The 17,278-nt window shown below is 39.8% G+C and overlaps 1 protein-coding gene across 4 annotated transcripts in view; it reads left to right on the forward strand.

The window, feature by feature from the left end:
• Positions 1 to 15,779, forward strand: part of dbn1 (drebrin 1) — a 94,682-nt gene extending 78,903 nt beyond the window's left edge. Inside the window, exons 11-15 of one of the 4 annotated variants that reach the window (XM_070555954.1) lie at positions 5,493 to 5,621; positions 11,340 to 11,468; positions 12,119 to 12,606; positions 12,694 to 12,793; positions 15,496 to 15,779. In XM_070555954.1, coding sequence (XP_070412055.1) covers positions 5,493 to 5,621; positions 11,340 to 11,468; positions 12,119 to 12,606; positions 12,694 to 12,793; positions 15,496 to 15,551 — 902 coding nt within the window. In that variant the 3' untranslated portion in view covers positions 15,552 to 15,779. The remainder of the gene's footprint in view (positions 1 to 5,492; positions 5,622 to 11,339; positions 11,469 to 12,118; positions 12,607 to 12,693; positions 12,794 to 15,495) is intronic. The other 3 variants (XM_070555955.1, XM_070555956.1, XM_070555957.1) reach the window with 3 other exon arrangements.
• Positions 15,780 to 17,278: the final 1,499 nt, after the last annotated feature.

Here is a 17,278-nt window from a genome sequence, read left to right on the forward strand (position 1 = left end):
ATCTGTTGGTTTAATGTTTTGATTGAACGAAACATCTCAGGGGATAAAGGATCCAGACACACGCATCACTGCCTCTACACCTCCTTCAGCTGCTGCTTCTGCAGAACTTCATTATTTCTGAGATTCCTATAAATATTTAATCAGCTGAAAGGATTTTCTCACCCGTAACCACTGCGTGAGGAAGGCAGCGCTGTGACACCAGCTGTTCTCACAGCTTTTGATGCTCATTTTAATTCAGATTTTAATATTCCTGCATGTTGTTTGTCTGCAGCGCTTTGGTGTTTGTCACTCAGTCCTCCAGAACACAAGAACATTTAGACCAAAATAAACAAACAAATGCTTATAGAACAGACCAAACCGTCTTTGACCTCCTGCAGCCGCCTGGCATCGTTTGGCCAGTCAGAGGTTCAGACTCATACATCCAGAAGATGGTCTGAGGTGTGGAGAGCTGTGCTGCTGGGCTGAAAGCCTTCTGCTTCCTCAGATTGTTGTCTGTGGTGACGTTATTCACATTTTTCCATTTTTTAATTTTAACTTCAGAGACAACTGGAGCATTTAAAAATTCTAATCCAGCGTTATCAGGGTATCCGCAGGTCCTTGAAAAGTCTTAAATTTGCTTTTCCAAATTTAAGGCCTTAAAAATCCTTAAAAATTACAAATGATGCTTAAATACAGTTTTCAAAGGTCTTAAATTACCAAAGACCCAATAAACAAGATTTTTTTATTTCTATAAAATTTTCCTGAAATTCTAGTTAGTGTTCAGCATTTTTGTGTACGATGTAGGCGTAAGTGGAGCCGTACACATTCAGTTGGTTGTGAAAGGGGGCTGTTTTTAGATGAGCACATAGCTGGTTAAGCTAGTGGGAGCTAGGGCTGCTCGATTATGGCAAAAACAATAATCACGATTATTATGACTGTAAATGAGATCTCGATTATTTAGGACGATTTTTCAATTTATGTTGATTTTATTTGTTTTTATTCAGTCATAAAATTGCTCAGGGCACAATCAGGACAAAAAGAAATAAGAAACAAAATGATCACTAAAATAACTCCTGATTCCCAGTATAAAAAGACCAATATACTTATAGCTCATAGTCTACGACCCAAGGGCTATAGACCTTGGTTGAACTCATTTAAGTCTAACCAGTACAGACCCAAATACCAATATCTTGCAAATACTGACGGCAAGAATTATACAGTGGCATTTATAACAAATAAATGCAAATAAATTGATGTTCACATCAACATCAATTTTGCGTAACATTTATTTAGTCGTGTCAAGGTGCTGTAGGAGAGTGCACTAGCACCGTGTCCTCAGAGGGATTAGTTATCAGCGTGAGGAACTTATTTCTACCTTATTTACAAACAATTTACAAGTCCATCAGTTAATGTAATAATTGTCCCAACCACAGCTGTACCCCCCACCCCCCACCTCGGTCTCACAGCAATCAGTGGCAAGCTGCACGTGTGTTTAGCGCGCCGCACGCGCACATTTAGCCCTTTTTAGTGGCTCAGGAGTCCACAGGTGCGGTGTGTGTCACTCACTCTGGTTAATCCAACAGGGCTCTGAGAGCCGTTTCTTTAGCGACTGACACATCACTACATCATTCCCTTTCCTAATGTCCTGATGAACTGTCCGGAGCGCAGGCGGAGTGTTAAGCTAACCTGCAGGAAATGTCGACGACAGTTATCCAGAAAGTAGCTAAGGGTTACCAGAGATGTTTCTGAGGTGTTCACTAGGTATTTTTAAGATTTAAAAAGTCAAGAAGGGGGTCTGAGAAGCTGTTAGAAATAGCGTCAAAGTCGCCAAGTTGGCAACACTGTGGGAGGAGCGCTTCATTTGCAACTCAGGGCAGCGCAAGTGGGAGGAGCAAATTATCGGCTTGTTTTGTTTTTATAATGGTTCAAAACTCAGATCGTAATCGTGATTAAAATTCGATTAATTGAGCAGCCCTAGTGGGAGCTTGCGCCATGGGGAAGTGCAAGTTTAATGGTAACTGATCCCACGTTCGCGACGTGGTTAGCACCGGTTCCAGGCAATAGCTGGAAATTATAGCTTAAATTTAATTTTAAATAATGGTTTAAATTTGGTCAAAGTGGCCTTAAAAAAGGTCTTAAAAAGTCTTAAATTTGGCTCCCTTAAACCTGCAGATACCCTGTTTATTTATAAAGAATTCAAAGATGTTCATAAATGAATTAAACCAAACAAATAAAAATAAAAGTCTAACCTTTGAGAGCTTCATGATTATAAAAGACTCAAATTCAAATATTTCTAAACTCAGCACAAAAGTAATAAAATGTAATGTTCAGTTTGGTGTTAGCCTGCCAATGCTTCATGCAGATCCTATTCTGAGTATTTTCCCGTAAATGGAGCCACATTTGAAAGAAACACATTTGTTGATGACGTTTATTCCACCGGATGATTCAAATCTGAAAAAATTAAAACAATGATGGTCACAATCTTTGCATCTGCTCCCTTTGCTGACCACCATCTTACCTTTTATGACCAGAAATAAATCAGCACAATCTGACTTCTAGACAGAATCTCGTCTTGTTTCTTCTAGTCTGAAAAACTAAACCAAACTAAAGTCAACAAAGAGCCAATGGACCCAGTATCCTTTCTTTTTGTTAATATCCCATATTTAAGTTGATGACTTAGATTGCAGGTAAAATGTTTCACCAGCAGGTGGTCCACTTATATTTAAACTAGGGGTGGGACTTGTTAAAAAAATTAATCTAGTTAATTAGAGGCTTTGTAATTAATTAAGCTTGATTAATCGCTTTGTAATTGTTCAAGAAACGGTGCCTAAAAATGTTTTTTTTTAATTAAAAATAATGAGGCAGGGACTTAAACAATATACATAGGTGTTATTATTGTAAACTCAAGGTCTTATGGATAAGTGGAAGAAAATGGGTGGATGGACTCAAGCTCTTAATTTCTGAAAAAAAAAGGGGTTTTAATTATTCAAATGTCACTTTGTTAAATAAAACAAGACCTGAATGTATTAAAAATTAGAATAGCAAATAGAAAACACCTGCAAAGGGTTCCTGAGCCTTTAAATGGTCTCTCAGTCTAGTTGATTTACTTAAATAAATCGACTTTTGCACCATATTCAAATTTTTCCAGTTACACTTGTTTGTATAATTGGGTGTTTTCATTCCTTACCATTTACTTCTATGGCACAGCATGGGAGATGAGCAAAGCATCTCCCAAACAAAAACAGTCGTGTAAAAATACTAGGGCTGGGACTTGATTAAAAAAAATTAATCTAATTAATTAGAGGCTTTGTAATTAATTAATCTAAATTAATCGCATTTTAATCGTTCAGGAAAATGTGCTCTCAAAGCAAAACTTTTAATTAAAATTAGGAGACAGAGAATCAAACATTAGACATGGTTATTACTGTAAACTAAAGCTTTTAATAAAAAATGTTTTTTAATTATTCAAATGTCACTGTGTGATATGAAACAAGACCCAAATCAACTAAAATTTATAATTACAAATAGAAAACACCTGCAAATGGTTCCTAAGCCTTTAAATAGTCTCTCTGTCTAGTTGAATTACTGAAATAAATTTGACTTTGCACCAGATTCTAATTTTTCCAGTTTCACTTGTTTGTATAATTGGGAGTTTTTATTAGCATTTCTACTCATAATGTAGTAAAAACACACACATAAATAATAATCCTTCGAAATGACAGTAGAACAGGCACAAATATGATCTAGGACTTAAATGTACTAACTTTTAACACCAGAGCAGGCGTGACATATTCTGAGAATGATCAGGAACACTAACTGGTTCCAGTTGGATGACTGGAGGATGATGGGAAGATAAAAGATCATGGCGAGGAAATAATGATCTGACGAACAGGTGAGCGGACCTTCCTTACATGGGAAGTCCTGATGTCACGTTAAGAAGGGGATGCTGCAGACCCGCAGATTCACGCCTGCAGCAGCGAATCTGGTGTGATCTCCAGCCTGATCAAAACTTTCTCGTTCCTCACTGCCCCTGATATACTTAAGCATCCGCCCCTTAGCTGATGACAGCTTCAGCACACCTCGCTGCTTAATGATAGTAATGCATGTGATGTTTAGACAGAGACTCGTCTCAGAAACATATAATTCCCCGACAGAATTGTTTAGAAAATCATCAGAAAAGTTTCAGAGGGTTTCCGTTTCAACTTAAACTTCTGTTTTCAACTTTAAGACACGTTGTCTGTGATTGTTTACAGAGTAGTGAGAACACGGAGCGTTCTCCCAGCGGCAGCCAGGTGCCTCTCGTTTGTCTGACTACTTTCATAAACTACTGTTAGGGCACAGAATTATTCTGTCTGGTGCTTTCAGCGCTGCACAGATGTGACGTAAATGTTAAAAATATAGCTTAACTTTTGTAAAGTTTCCGATGCCACCGGGCAGCCGAAGCAGAGACGATCTCTGAAAAATGTCCGCGACACGGACTCCGTTGTTGTCTGGAAGATTTTTTTCCAAGTTAAAAAAAAGAGGCGGACGTGTTTCCTTAATCCTGCATCAGTCCAAGCAAGGCAACTTCTTTCTGTTTTTATTCTTTTAGTAGCCATTAGCACTGTGCAATGTTGTGTGCGTCAGTGATATTCAGTCTACGAGGAAGTCGTGCAATGACAAAGGTTCCGCCTTCCTCGAAATGCAAGCTGCGATTAAATGCGTAAATTTTTTTTTACGCGTTATTTTTTTCTAATTAATTAGTCATAATTAAAGCGTTAAAGTCCCGGCCCTAAAAAATACAAATAAAACGATCAGTAAAAACCTATAAAAACAGCAATCAAAACACACAATAAAAAAGTAAAAAAGAACTTTAAAAAGAGTCAGAATCTAAAGGCCAAATCGTAAAAGTGCGTTTTCAACCATGACTTGGCCAATGGATGGTGACAGTCGAATGGGGATTGGCAGTGGGGGCTACACACACGAAGGCTCGCTCCCCCCTGCCTTCTGGTTCTTAGTTGTGGTGCGGAGTTGCAGGTGGTCAGCTGACTGTGGCGAGCGCTCAGCCGCATAGGGCGTGGGTAGGTCCAACAAATACGATGGTGCGAAGAAATTGACGACACTAAAAATATCTGAAATAACATAAGTTGTTGATTTGGTGTAAAAGCTCAAATATGTTCAAGTGCAGCAGAAACTCATCTCATGTTTGGCTAACTGCATGCTGTCTGCAGTCCTGTTTAAAACCACTCTAATCACTTTTCTTTGTCTTTTTCTCCTTCCTGACCTTCTTGTTCATGTCCACCATCCTTACATCTTTTAATTAATCACGGACTCATCTGTGTTTTGTCACCTTTTCCATATTTTTCTTGTATTTTTTCTGTCTTCTGGGACACACTGAACTTCCTGTCTCCCGACTTCTTTTCCCTACTGTCCGTTGTGTCTTGTCGCTCCTCTCTGTCCTGGTCCGTGGCTTCATGTCCATGTTTCTGTGTCCGTGTCCTTGTTTGGCTGCTGTGTGTCATTGTGACCGCCAGGCCGATTGGACAGCCCATTCTTGAGGCAGCAGCACAATCCCAGCAGCCCCAGTACTACCACCCCGCCCAGGGGCGTGTCGCCCCTCCGCACGCCTCCACACGCACGGACGCAGCCCGCCGCTGCAGCCGGTAGGTACCGCACGGGGCGGTGAGAGGACCAGAACCAGACTCGGCTCGGTGGAAGATTTCCCTCCAGACATCAACCACATCTACAAATACAGACGCCGGAGGCAAAAACAAGAAGGATGAATATAATATGTGTCCAAAGATCTTTAAATATATATATTTAAAAGTTTTCTTTAAAAAAGCATCAAACTCTTAAGCCTGTTTCACACCAAATGCAATATTGAGGCGGTCCAGTTTCGGTACGGATTCCAGACGGACTTCCATCCAAACTGGCTGCGGATCATAACAAGGGGTTGGTTTTTAAATGTTTCCACTCCTGTCTGATTGTTGTCATTTCTTTAAAAGTGTTAAACACTCATTTAATTAAAACGTGTCTCTAGTAGGAAATAATGCCTCTCCTCTGATTGGCTAACAGCAACACGACTCTACCGCTGACTCTGGTTGCTCTGCCATGTTGATGTTTTATCTCCACCACCAACACTAGCCTGGAGGAGTTCTGCTGTGTGGTGGAGTTGCTGTTGCTAACAGTTAACTTCTGCTAACCGAGACATTCTCTGCGTCTGAGACCGATAACTTGGTCGACCCATCGTGAATTAAGATGGGTGAATCCATGAATGTTAGTGACAGGGTGACGTAGATCTGTCAGGCTTTTCGCATTCTACAGTTTTACCATCTGTTTTCTATCAGAAGCTAATGCAGGAGATAGGTGTAGGAGACTATTTTTATGTTCAGTCTGCATGAAACACTCAGAGTGACCTGTTAGAATCAGAAATAATCATTACAACTGGGGTTGTCAGTGTTCTACACGTTTAGCTTCATGACAATTGGGGAGGGAATTCCATACAGAAACTTTTTGGCGCTCCGGATCCGCAACGCATCACAGCCAGTGTGAATGCTCTGATTGGACTCAGTGATTTTTTTGTCTATGAGGTACAGAAACCGGACCAAATCCGTTCCACATCGGTGTGAAAAAGGCTTATTCGAGTCTTCATGTAAAATATGTAAAAACAAAGAGGATTTTTAAACTTCCACAGCAACAGAGACGCCAAAACAAAGTGCTGTTTTTATTCATCTGGATCAATATGGGAAAAACATGTAAATGAATAATGGTAGAGAATAATAATAGTAATGTTAAATGTCATAACAGGAAATAATATTGTTTACACATCACCATATTTTAAGAATATTCCTTTAGTTTTCTGAGTGGACCTTAGTTCTCGTTTCAGTAACATAAACCAAGCTGTTGCAGGGTATCTGCAGGTTTAAGGGAGCCAAATTTAAGACTTTTTTTAAGGCCACTTTGACCAAATTTAAGCTGTTTTTAAAATTAAATTTAAGCTATACTTTCCAGCTATTGCCTTGCGAACGTGGGCTTAGCCATCCAGTGACCATTAAACTTGCACTTCCCCATGGCACAAGCTCCCACTAGCTTAATCAGCTAATGTGCTCATTTAAAAATAGCCCCCTTTCACAACCAACTGAATGTGTACGGTTCCGCTTACGACAACATCGTACACAAAAATGTTGAACACTAACTAGAATTTTACGAAAATTTTAGAGAAATAAAAGAATCTTGTTTATTGGGTCTTTGGTAATTTAAGACCTTTGGAAACTGTATTTAAGGATTATTTTTTTCATTTTTAAGGATTTTTAAGGCCTTAAATTTGGAAAAGCTAATTTAAGACTTTTTAAGGACCCGCGGATACCCTGTGCTGACCTGCCAACTAAAACACCGAAAAGTCACTGATGATCAACTGTATAAAGTTTATAAATTAACTGCTAATTTAGACTTTGATTCGAGTAATACTCTCTGGAATCCTCATGGGCTGGACAACTGATATCCGTGATTTTTAATTTTTTTGATCCTTCGTAGCTTTACCTTCTGTAAAATGACCTAAAGTAGGCTTTTGTCAGAGGTTGAAGTCCCCTAACTCCCACAAAGTAGAGTTTTTAAAATAGCCTACAGATGACAACAAATATAAATAACAATATTATCACTATAAGACCACCTCCATGCAGCCATTTGTGTGTTACGGTGGATGTTTTTGTGCTTTAGATGTTGTCCAGTCTGGTGTGAAATTATGTTATGGTTTCATGTTGGGTGGTTTGAATTAGCAGCGAACCGATTTATCGACATCTCCTGTTTTTTGATTTTGTTTTAAACACTCCTGCAACCCCGATGACCGACTAAACCTGTGAGTGTTCGACTGAATTGTGTCATGAGTTTTCTGTGGGCCGCAATTCACTGAAAGTGGATCTTTGCCTCTGAGTTTTGTGGAATTGTTTGCATTTGCCAAGTAAACTTCATGTAAATATGTGTTATTGTTGGTTGAAATACTAAAAGGTTCATATTGTACAGTTTTTACTCTGACCACTTTCCAGAGAGTCGACCATTCTTCAAACTCGAGTTTAAAAACTGAAAATAAAAAAAAGATATGGTGAGAACAAATGTGAACGGGGAGTGAAAACGTCAACTAAGAAAGGAAATATTCCCAGGTCAAAATACTGAGTAGTAAAGACCATTTTAACATCTGTGGAAAGTGGCCAATATTGATGTAGTAAATCTGTAAAATGACAGATAACTGGAGGAAACAAAGGTTTATCCATTTTAATTAAGTAAGTTTAAAAGTTAAAATTAAGTAAATAGTTTTAGTTCAATCCAGTCACACAACAATAAAAGGTTTTAACTTACTTCAGATATATTATCTGTTTCATTAAAAGATGTTCACCCACATTATTCTGACAGAAGCATCCCCTCCAAACCACTAGGAGGTGATGGCGTCGATATCGACATCAAATCAAATCAAAGATACTTTATTAATCCTAGAGGGAAATTACAGTTTCAGTACACACAATTCTGAGATCAGACATAGATGGGCAAGACACATGACAAGAATTGGTGACTGTGGTCATTCGCAACCCTGAGTCGCGCTACCTTAATAGAGATAAGAGGGTTACATGAGGATTGGTTCAGGTGGAGGGAAAAAAAGGCACTTCAGAGTTACCCTCCCACCAGGAGAGCAGCTTTGCTCTGCAAAAAACACCTCAAACATGTATGCAACAGACCAGACAACACAACATAAGTCTCCACTAGGTGGGGTGGGACTATCCCCACTTCAGTTCCTGCAGCCACAATATAAGCAGCGCATGTCACGTCAGTGTGGATAGGGGGAGGAGCATTGAGGGTTGGAGGGTTGCAGTGACCCTGGAACGTTTCAGCGCCCTTCCCGCAGTCCCACCCAGGCTGGGAAAGGAGACAGAGTTGAGTTGCCATAGCGACGACACATTCCACATATCTACCGAGGGGGGAGTTTTCATTGGAGCCTTGCAGGCTCAAGGACGCCAGATTCCAATTAGAAATTGTTTTGGGGCCAGACAGAGATAATTTCCTCTCTGTCTTACAGTTTGTTGGTCCTCACCTCTCAGAATCCCAATAATGGACGTTAATCTATCCCAATCTGTGCTGATTCGTCCACTCTCTCCTTGATGGCATCCATCTTTTGTACCAAAGAATGAATCTCCGCCAAAGTTCCAAGCTTACGATTCATCTCGACAATTATGTGAGTCTGTGAATTCACAGCGCAGTGCAATCCATCTCTTAGCTCCAGGAGCAGGCCGATATTCCTCGACAGCTCGTTAATTTTCCGGTAAGCCAGGTAGCCTCCAAGGCCAATGAGCAGGAAACCTGACACCAACACCACGAATATCCACACATCTTCAGAGTCCTCCACCGTCAGCTGAGAAAGACAAATCAAGTTCCACTGTTTCCAGGAGTCCATGATGTGTCCAACTGGGTCTGTACCAGCGGGGCATCTGGGAGCCCCTTCTCCCGTTCTCATCGTTGAAAAATTTTTATCAACCGCGTTGAGAGACCAGCTGACGAGATCCGTTTAAGTGTATTTCAGTTTCCAGTTTCCAGAAATATGCAGAAGCAGCCGTGCACCCAGCACACACAGACAGACAAAGGCCTTGAGGATAAGATATGGAGGAGAGGAGGAAAAAAGCGTCTGCACCCTCCAAGAGCCGGAAGAAGTTCATATATCCATAAATAAAGGAAGAACTTGGTACTCAGATCAATTTCAAACAGAATCAAAGTTTAATATTCAGAGATGCATTAAGTAAAGTAGAACACTGTCATTGTTTCATCCATTTTCTCTAAAAATTCTGGAGTAGTGTGGATGGGATCCTTTAAGAAGAAGAGAAGGTTCCCAGCTGGAAAACCAGCCCAGACCAGCATAGCCGGCTAGTAGCATACGTTGGTGCTGGCTTAGTATGCTAGCACCCCATCATCAGCACCCAAACACAACAAATGCTGGTCTAGGCTGGTTTCTCCAGCAGGGTTTTAGTGTTTTCATGTGTTCAAAATGAATTAATTAGCTCATCAGAATCATCACTTTCTAAATATGTTGGGTAAAAAGAGCTAACTTTATCTGTCATTTTACATTTTGTATATATTTCTTCATCTGTGGCTTTGTGTGTTGATAAAATAAGATTTCCTCTGATCAGTATGCCTGGCTATAATGAACATGAACTCCTAAAACATCGGAAAAATGGGTTTGTTATTTTGATTGTTTTCGTTGTAAAGCCAGTATCTTCACTGGGCCATGACCATTGGTACCAAGGGTGAGAACATTTCCAAAATATCTCAATGGATTTTAAATCTCTCAAAACCTTCAACTGAGTTTTTGTGGTATCAGAAATATGCAGTTTTGGTTGTGGCTGGAGACAGAATAGCAAACAAAGTGTGGGGAAATTGGGAGGAAATTCAGAAAACGTTAAGAAATACAAAAATGTTGCACAGAAATTCTGTCTAAATTTTCTTGCAATTTTCTGTGTCCAACAAGTCGTGGACAGATACTGGCTTTAGTGATGATTCACACTAAATCAGTGAGCCTAATTTTTTCAGACATATTGAATCTTTGTGGATGCGTTTTATTTTCGATGACAACATATGCTTCAAAGATCCACTTTTTACTGGAATCCACAAACATCAGCGTACGTCTGGATTCTGTGTAACTTTAGTATTCATGAAATGGGCTGGGCAATATGGCAATATAAAATCGTGAAGATTTTTTATGCATCGATCATCTTCCGGAGCTGAGAGATTGTAAAATCATCACATTTAATTGAAAGATTGAGAGCATGTTTCCGCCCAGACCATTTTAGATGTGACTCACTCTGAGCCTGATCACTTAAGTATGTACTTATAAAAATGAAGCATATACTGCTGAAGAAGTGTTCACTTGGTGGTGATTTTAGTTCTAGTCTGTTACCATGACTCAGCAGTGAGTTGATTAGGTTAATCACCAGATAACAGCATTATTAGCACATTAGCGTAAAGCAGCTAATTACTGATCTAATAACTACAGCTGTTATTTGTTTTTGGGCTGTTTTTACTTGGGGAAATGGTGTGGTTGCATTGTTCAGTAACACATTTGTTTTATAAAGCTGAAATTTAACAAATAGTGAAGATTAAAGCATGGATTTATTGGAATAAAGGAAATATTTTAGCCATATCGCCCACCCCAAGTCACGAGATAGTAACCAAAAGAGATGAACCAACAAAATCTCGGTCTTGGAAACAATAAAAAAATGGGATTTACTGTAAATGATCTTGTTTTAAAACACCAGATTAGTTGTAGAAGTGAAAAGCGGTCACATTTTGGAGAAGCCGTGTTTTTTGACATTTATTTTTTAAACGTATAATTTTATTTTCTGCAGGGGATGACGACGACGATGACTGTGATGAAATGAGCACAGAGTGTATCATGGCTGCCGTTTCGCCCATTCCTAAAATAGTCACAACACCGATTAAAGAGGACTTCAGCAGGGAGGAGGAGAATCATCGAGGTGAGTGGGGTACGAGGGGTTTGGTTTGATTTATTTCAAACAAGCAATTCCTTTTGTTTAGGCATCCATCATGTAATGCCAAACCCTTTTGGTTTGCTTTCAGGAACCTCATCTACCTTACGTTTATTTCCTTATTGTGTTAATCTCTTGCCAAACAGGATATTTGATATTGAAATTTAAAACACAGTTTTTATTTTAAATTGATTATATAAGAGTGAAGGGTGTCAACGTGGTAACATAAAACAGGATTATTGAGATTATTTTTGTCATGGGACTTTTTCACAGTAGAAAGGTTTTTTCTAACGAGTCGTTCTTCAGCCAACATAAACTATACACCGTTTAGTTGATTTTGTGATGATGTCACTCACTAAAGATTTTGAAACTGAAATACTCAGAACTGTTTTAATTAAAACTATTTCATTTCCCCTGTTTTTTGCAAGGTATACAGCCCTCTAGCCTTTCAGCTACAGATCAGCTGTTTAGTAGAGCATTTTTTATTATGTAAGCACTGAAGATGAGTAAAAAAAAAACACTATTAAACCTAAACATTTCTAAAAGAAATATGGAGATGTCTCCATAGCACAGCAGCCTGGACATTACAATCACATTAAAAATATTTCTTTTAAGTGTTTTGGCCTTTCTTAATTCAGATTCGAGGCCTCAGCCGGAGCAGAAACAGCCCCTACAGGAGTCAGCACCCACCAAACCCGTGCAGAGTGTCGCCCCACAGACCCATGACATCTCCGGGTTTTCTCCGTGGGAGTCCGAGACAGACAACCTGGTCGATCTGTTGGATAGCAGCTCCAACCCTACCACCAACCTTGCTCAGACCTCTCAGTCCTCCAACCTGGTAGACCTGATGGGAGACTCTGATGTGCTTCATGACGACATCCAGCCTATCGCCGCCGCTGGCAGACCTCAGCCCCTCCTCAGCTTCGACGAGGTGATTGACGGGAGCTTCTGCTCGGGCACCGGCACCGAAGACGACCCATCCAGTCTGGTGGACGTGACTGGCTCTGACCAGATGACCCTCAGCTACCAGCATGCACTGCAGCATGCCTCTGGGGAGGGGCAGGATCTGGATGATGGACAGCTGCTGATGACCAATGGGGAGACACTACTGAAAGAAGGAACACAGGTCAAATGGACTCAAACTGCTGCTGTCCATCAAAGTTTTGTCTTTATATATTTTCAATTCAATTTATTTTTCTGCCTCTATTTTCAGGCAAGTGAGGGATATTTCAGCCAATCACAGGAGGAAGAATTTGGCCAATCAGAGGAGTCCTCAGCTAAGCCAGCACCAATCTTTTATAACAAGCCCCCAGGTGAGAAAAAATACTTCTAATTAGATTTTTCACAAGTTTGAAAATGACCGAACAGCAAACTTCATACAGCTGTCAGTCACCGCCACAGCACTACCTTCTGTGTCTGACACACCTCCTTTGGGTGCATTTTTCAAACAGGAAATGTGGGTGGAGTTAGACACAACATTTAGGTCCTAGGAATGTTGCACCAGTATAGTTTACAAAATTAGTTTCCAAACTAAATATTTAGGTCTAACCTAAATGTGTAATATAGTAGCTAAATATTTAATTTGGAGCAAGACATTTAGTTTACAAACTAAATATTTAGCTCCAAATCAAATATTTAGTCCTGTAGCGATATGAATGGCCTCATTTTGTGTCCCAAAGGTCACACTTCCCCAGCTGGGTCGAGCTGTACTTTGTCCCACAGATTATCCATCACAGGAGCTGTAAAGTCTGCTAAACACCATCTTTTATCTGTCTGCTGTTCCTCCGCAAGACTAAGGACACTTCAAGATTTTAAAATATAATTTTAATAAACTCTTTTTACTGTTTATTACAATCATCATATAATAATCATCATAAATAATCATCATGGTTCAGTATAAATGTATTTAATTACTGAAATGACTTATTCTTTGGGTTAATAATAATTATTATTTATGATAATCCGTAATGTTTGATCAGTAACCAGAAGGTCATTTGCACATGTGCACATCATGCAGAACTGAATCCAGGGTAAAGTTAACTTGCTCTCACAACAAGCTCCATAACAACAAGCTTTCTGACGCTGAGAGGGCGTGTTCTGAGGTTTTGTTAAAACTAAATCTCCGCAGCTCAAGTCCAATTCTTGAACCAACCACAGGACGAGGGTCGGCCGCCTGAAGCCTCACTAATGGGCCATTCCCATCTGTACCAGGTCGGCCCGGGCCGGGTAGCCCCAGTCGGCCCCAGCCTGGCCCGGTTGATTCCACACATCCTTGTCTTAAGCCCATGTGGGCTTATTCTACCCACCAATCAGAGGCTTGCTCTAATGGAAGGTGTGAATTTGCTGTCAGCAGTGGGTGTGTTGGCCCTGGTCGGCCTGAAGCAGACCCCCTCGAGAAGAGGGCTGAGAATGAGCCTTGGTTGGCCCAGGAAAATACCAGGCCACCCAGATATGTAAAGAACCTGCGCTACCCGGCCCGGTACAGATGGGAATGGCCCATATGCTGTTCTGTTACGCCGATAGAATTGCTCCGAATAAACGCCACCTGTAACCAGCTGACCAAAACTCCTTCAGAGTTATTGATTTTGAGACGCAAATAGTTTCATCAGTCGTTGTGACCCGGAGACATCTCAGGACCGATTTGAGTCGCACCGAGGTCCTTCTACCAACCTCGTGCTCGGAGGACACCATCTCCACCTGACATCTCGGATCCACAGAGGGTCTCCTGAACTGGGTGAGGTAGACACTTTCCGACAGATGGCGTCTGTATGCTGTTCTCTCTAAGAACAACTCAGTTAGCTGCAAAACAGTATTTTCCACCCAGAACGCGTTTCTCTCTCTGAAAGAAATCTTCTGAGATTCATCCAAACATCGCATTTCATTTTAGTTTCCATTAAGACACAGGTTTGCTTTTAATAACATTTTTTAATATCAAAGCTGTTACAAATTGTCATCTTTAAAATTGTTAGCAACAAATTCTTAACTTTTTAAACCTGACTCTTCTTTGAAATGAAACACAGAAAGGTGTATATTTGGTTACTGAATAAACAAAGAATACATTAAGTCTTCTGTTTAATAAATAAACTTTTGCTATTAAATTTAATTATCTTAAATTAAAAATGAATCTTTGGATTAAAATATAGACCAAGACAGTTGGTGTATGAACTTCTATCGATTGGATTAATATCCTAGATACTTATGCATGATATAAGTTCATATGCTAATGTGTCAGATCTTTTCTCAGAATCTAACAAAGCTGATAGCAAACAGCGTTAATTCTAGTATGTAGATTGTCTACGCTACAGTCCATCCATCCAGTCGGGTCGCGGGGGCAGTAGCCGAGAGGCCCAGACTTCCCTCTCCCCAGCCACTTGAGCCAGCTCCCCTGGGGGAATCGGTTCAGTGTGTGAATGTGTGTGTGAATGGATGAATGAAACACTGTAGTGTAAAGCGCTTTGGAGTTCTTACTCTGAGAGGTGCTATACAAGTGCAGGTCATTTATCATTTATCCCAAGGCGTTCCCTGGCCAGGTGAGACATAGTCCCCCCAACGTGTCCTGGGTCTACCTTTAGGCCTCCTCCTAAATATTTAGTTTCCAAATAAAATATTTTGATAACAGCTAAATATTTATTTGGGGGCTAAACCTAAATGTTGATTTTGCAAACAAAATGTTTAGCTCCAAAATAAATATTTAGCTGGAATCTAAATATTTAGTTCTGTAAAGAAAAATACATTTCTCTTTTCTACAAATGTCGTTGGGAAGGCCACACAAAATCACTCTAATGGCTGCAAATGGCCCTCGAGCCACTTTTTGGTCATGGTTGTTTCAAAGACTGAGCAAAATTAAAGTGTTCTTTCTGTCTGAAGCCGTTTTATCGGTGAATCTGGTGATTTACAAGTTTTGTAATCCTGTTTGTTCCCGTAAGAAAAAATAAAATAATAAGAAATGTGTCTAAGAATATAATTTTTTTTTAGAGAACCTTTAATGAAATGGCCCTGGTGTGTTTGTGTTTAGAGATTGACATCACGTGCTGGGACACGGACCCCGTGGTCGACGATGATGAAGACTAACCGCCGTTCCCACGGCACACCAGGAGGAAGTAGGAAGTGTGCTTCATGAAGAAACAGATTTTCTTTTCTAAAAAACACAAACAAAACAAAAAAAGTAATATTATTAACAAGTCTTGCATCAATACTACTTCTGTATTATCTTTTAGAGGAAACAGTAGCCACTGTTTGAGTTGGGAGCGGCTCGGATCTGGTCTTCTGTGTTTATTTATTTGTTTTGTTTTCTATGCAGGTGTAACAGCTGACAGAAAAGGGGTTTTATTTGTGTACATGGTTTATTCGACGTGGCGCACCGCTGCAGATTAGAGACAATGAAGCTTGGTGTGGAGCTGGTGGCCCACACTTTTAGTTTTAGAGCTTTAATAACACAAGTTTGAACAACACTACCAGCGGATCTAAACAGCGGCCATGTTTACCTTCTCCTTTCTTCCTCCTTCGGCCTTCATACCTGAAAGTTATCACCTCTGAAAGCCAGTTAATCCCATATTCAGCCTCACTCTCATGAAGAATGGTGGATGTTTTATTTATGAAATTTAGCTGACAGTCCTTTGGACAAACCTGTGGCGCCTTTTTGACCTTTTTTCACTCCTTTTGTATGATTTAAAAAACTGCATTCAAGATTTCAAATGATTTTTTTTACATTTATTCTAGTGCACTTTTCATTCTTTGTTTGCCACCTTGTGGTTGAATTTCATCGGCTTTCTTTTAATTCGCCACTTCTATTTTAAACAAACAGAACTAAGATGTTTTTGTCTCCAGTGTATAGATATTTTTGCAGTTTTTTAGGAGAGTTTGGCTTTCAGATACAGAGCATGGAAACGCAATAACTTTGTACAATTCTTTATTTGATAAAAGTGCGTTTATTTCTTGAGGCAGGACGCCTGGAATCATTTTTTTGTTTCGATTTATTTCTCCTGGTAGTTCCGCTTTATTTTCCCACTCAGACAAATCCAGGGTGGGATCATGTTGCCGGATACAAACGTGTGTTTTATTTTTTTATTTTAAACTGCTGAGAACCAGATGTTCATGATACATTTTGCTTAAATTGAAAATAGGCTATTTTTTTATTTGAGTGGAAGCTTTTGTTTTCTAAAAGTAAAAAAGATTCAATCAAATATTTATTATTAATTAATATGTTTAGGATTAAACATTTCAAGGCTCAATCAGTAAAAAACGAACTAATTTAATTAGTGTTAGTTGGGACCAGAACTGACCTTTTATGTACTTACTGGATTTAGCTCTACATCGATAAGCTGATGTTGTTTCCTGCTGTTTAATGCCTTTACCATGGACAGAACGTAGGGTAAGGGTTACCCTAACCCTAACCCCAGTTAGTCCACCTCCCCACTCCAGTCATTGAGCTGTCAGTCAAACTGGTTTTCATGGTGGCTCAGAAAGTCGAACAAAATAGTAAAACGGAAACGCAAAACAAAAGACGATGGGAGTTTAAAAAAAAAACTAAAATCAATTAGCATCAAATGGAAATTCTGGTCAACTGGACCTGCTTAAATGCAGGTGATGCCAATATTACATCAAAAACGTAAATGTGAGACAGCAGCGATTGCATCATCGAGGGACTCTACTGTGGTCTTGTGAGTCCAGTCACTTTTGTCTGGTTAACCACAATTCGTGCGGGCTACCATCTTGCTTTTACTCAGATTGTACATTTAGTTGTTGTGGCTTTCGTATTTATTGGGATCTCTTGGGCCAACTCAGTGTTTGAAGGAAAA

This window comes from Nothobranchius furzeri, chromosome 10 (assembly GCF_043380555.1).
Source record: "Nothobranchius furzeri strain GRZ-AD chromosome 10, NfurGRZ-RIMD1, whole genome shotgun sequence".
Taxonomy (NCBI): domain Eukaryota; kingdom Metazoa; phylum Chordata; class Actinopteri; order Cyprinodontiformes; family Nothobranchiidae; genus Nothobranchius; species Nothobranchius furzeri.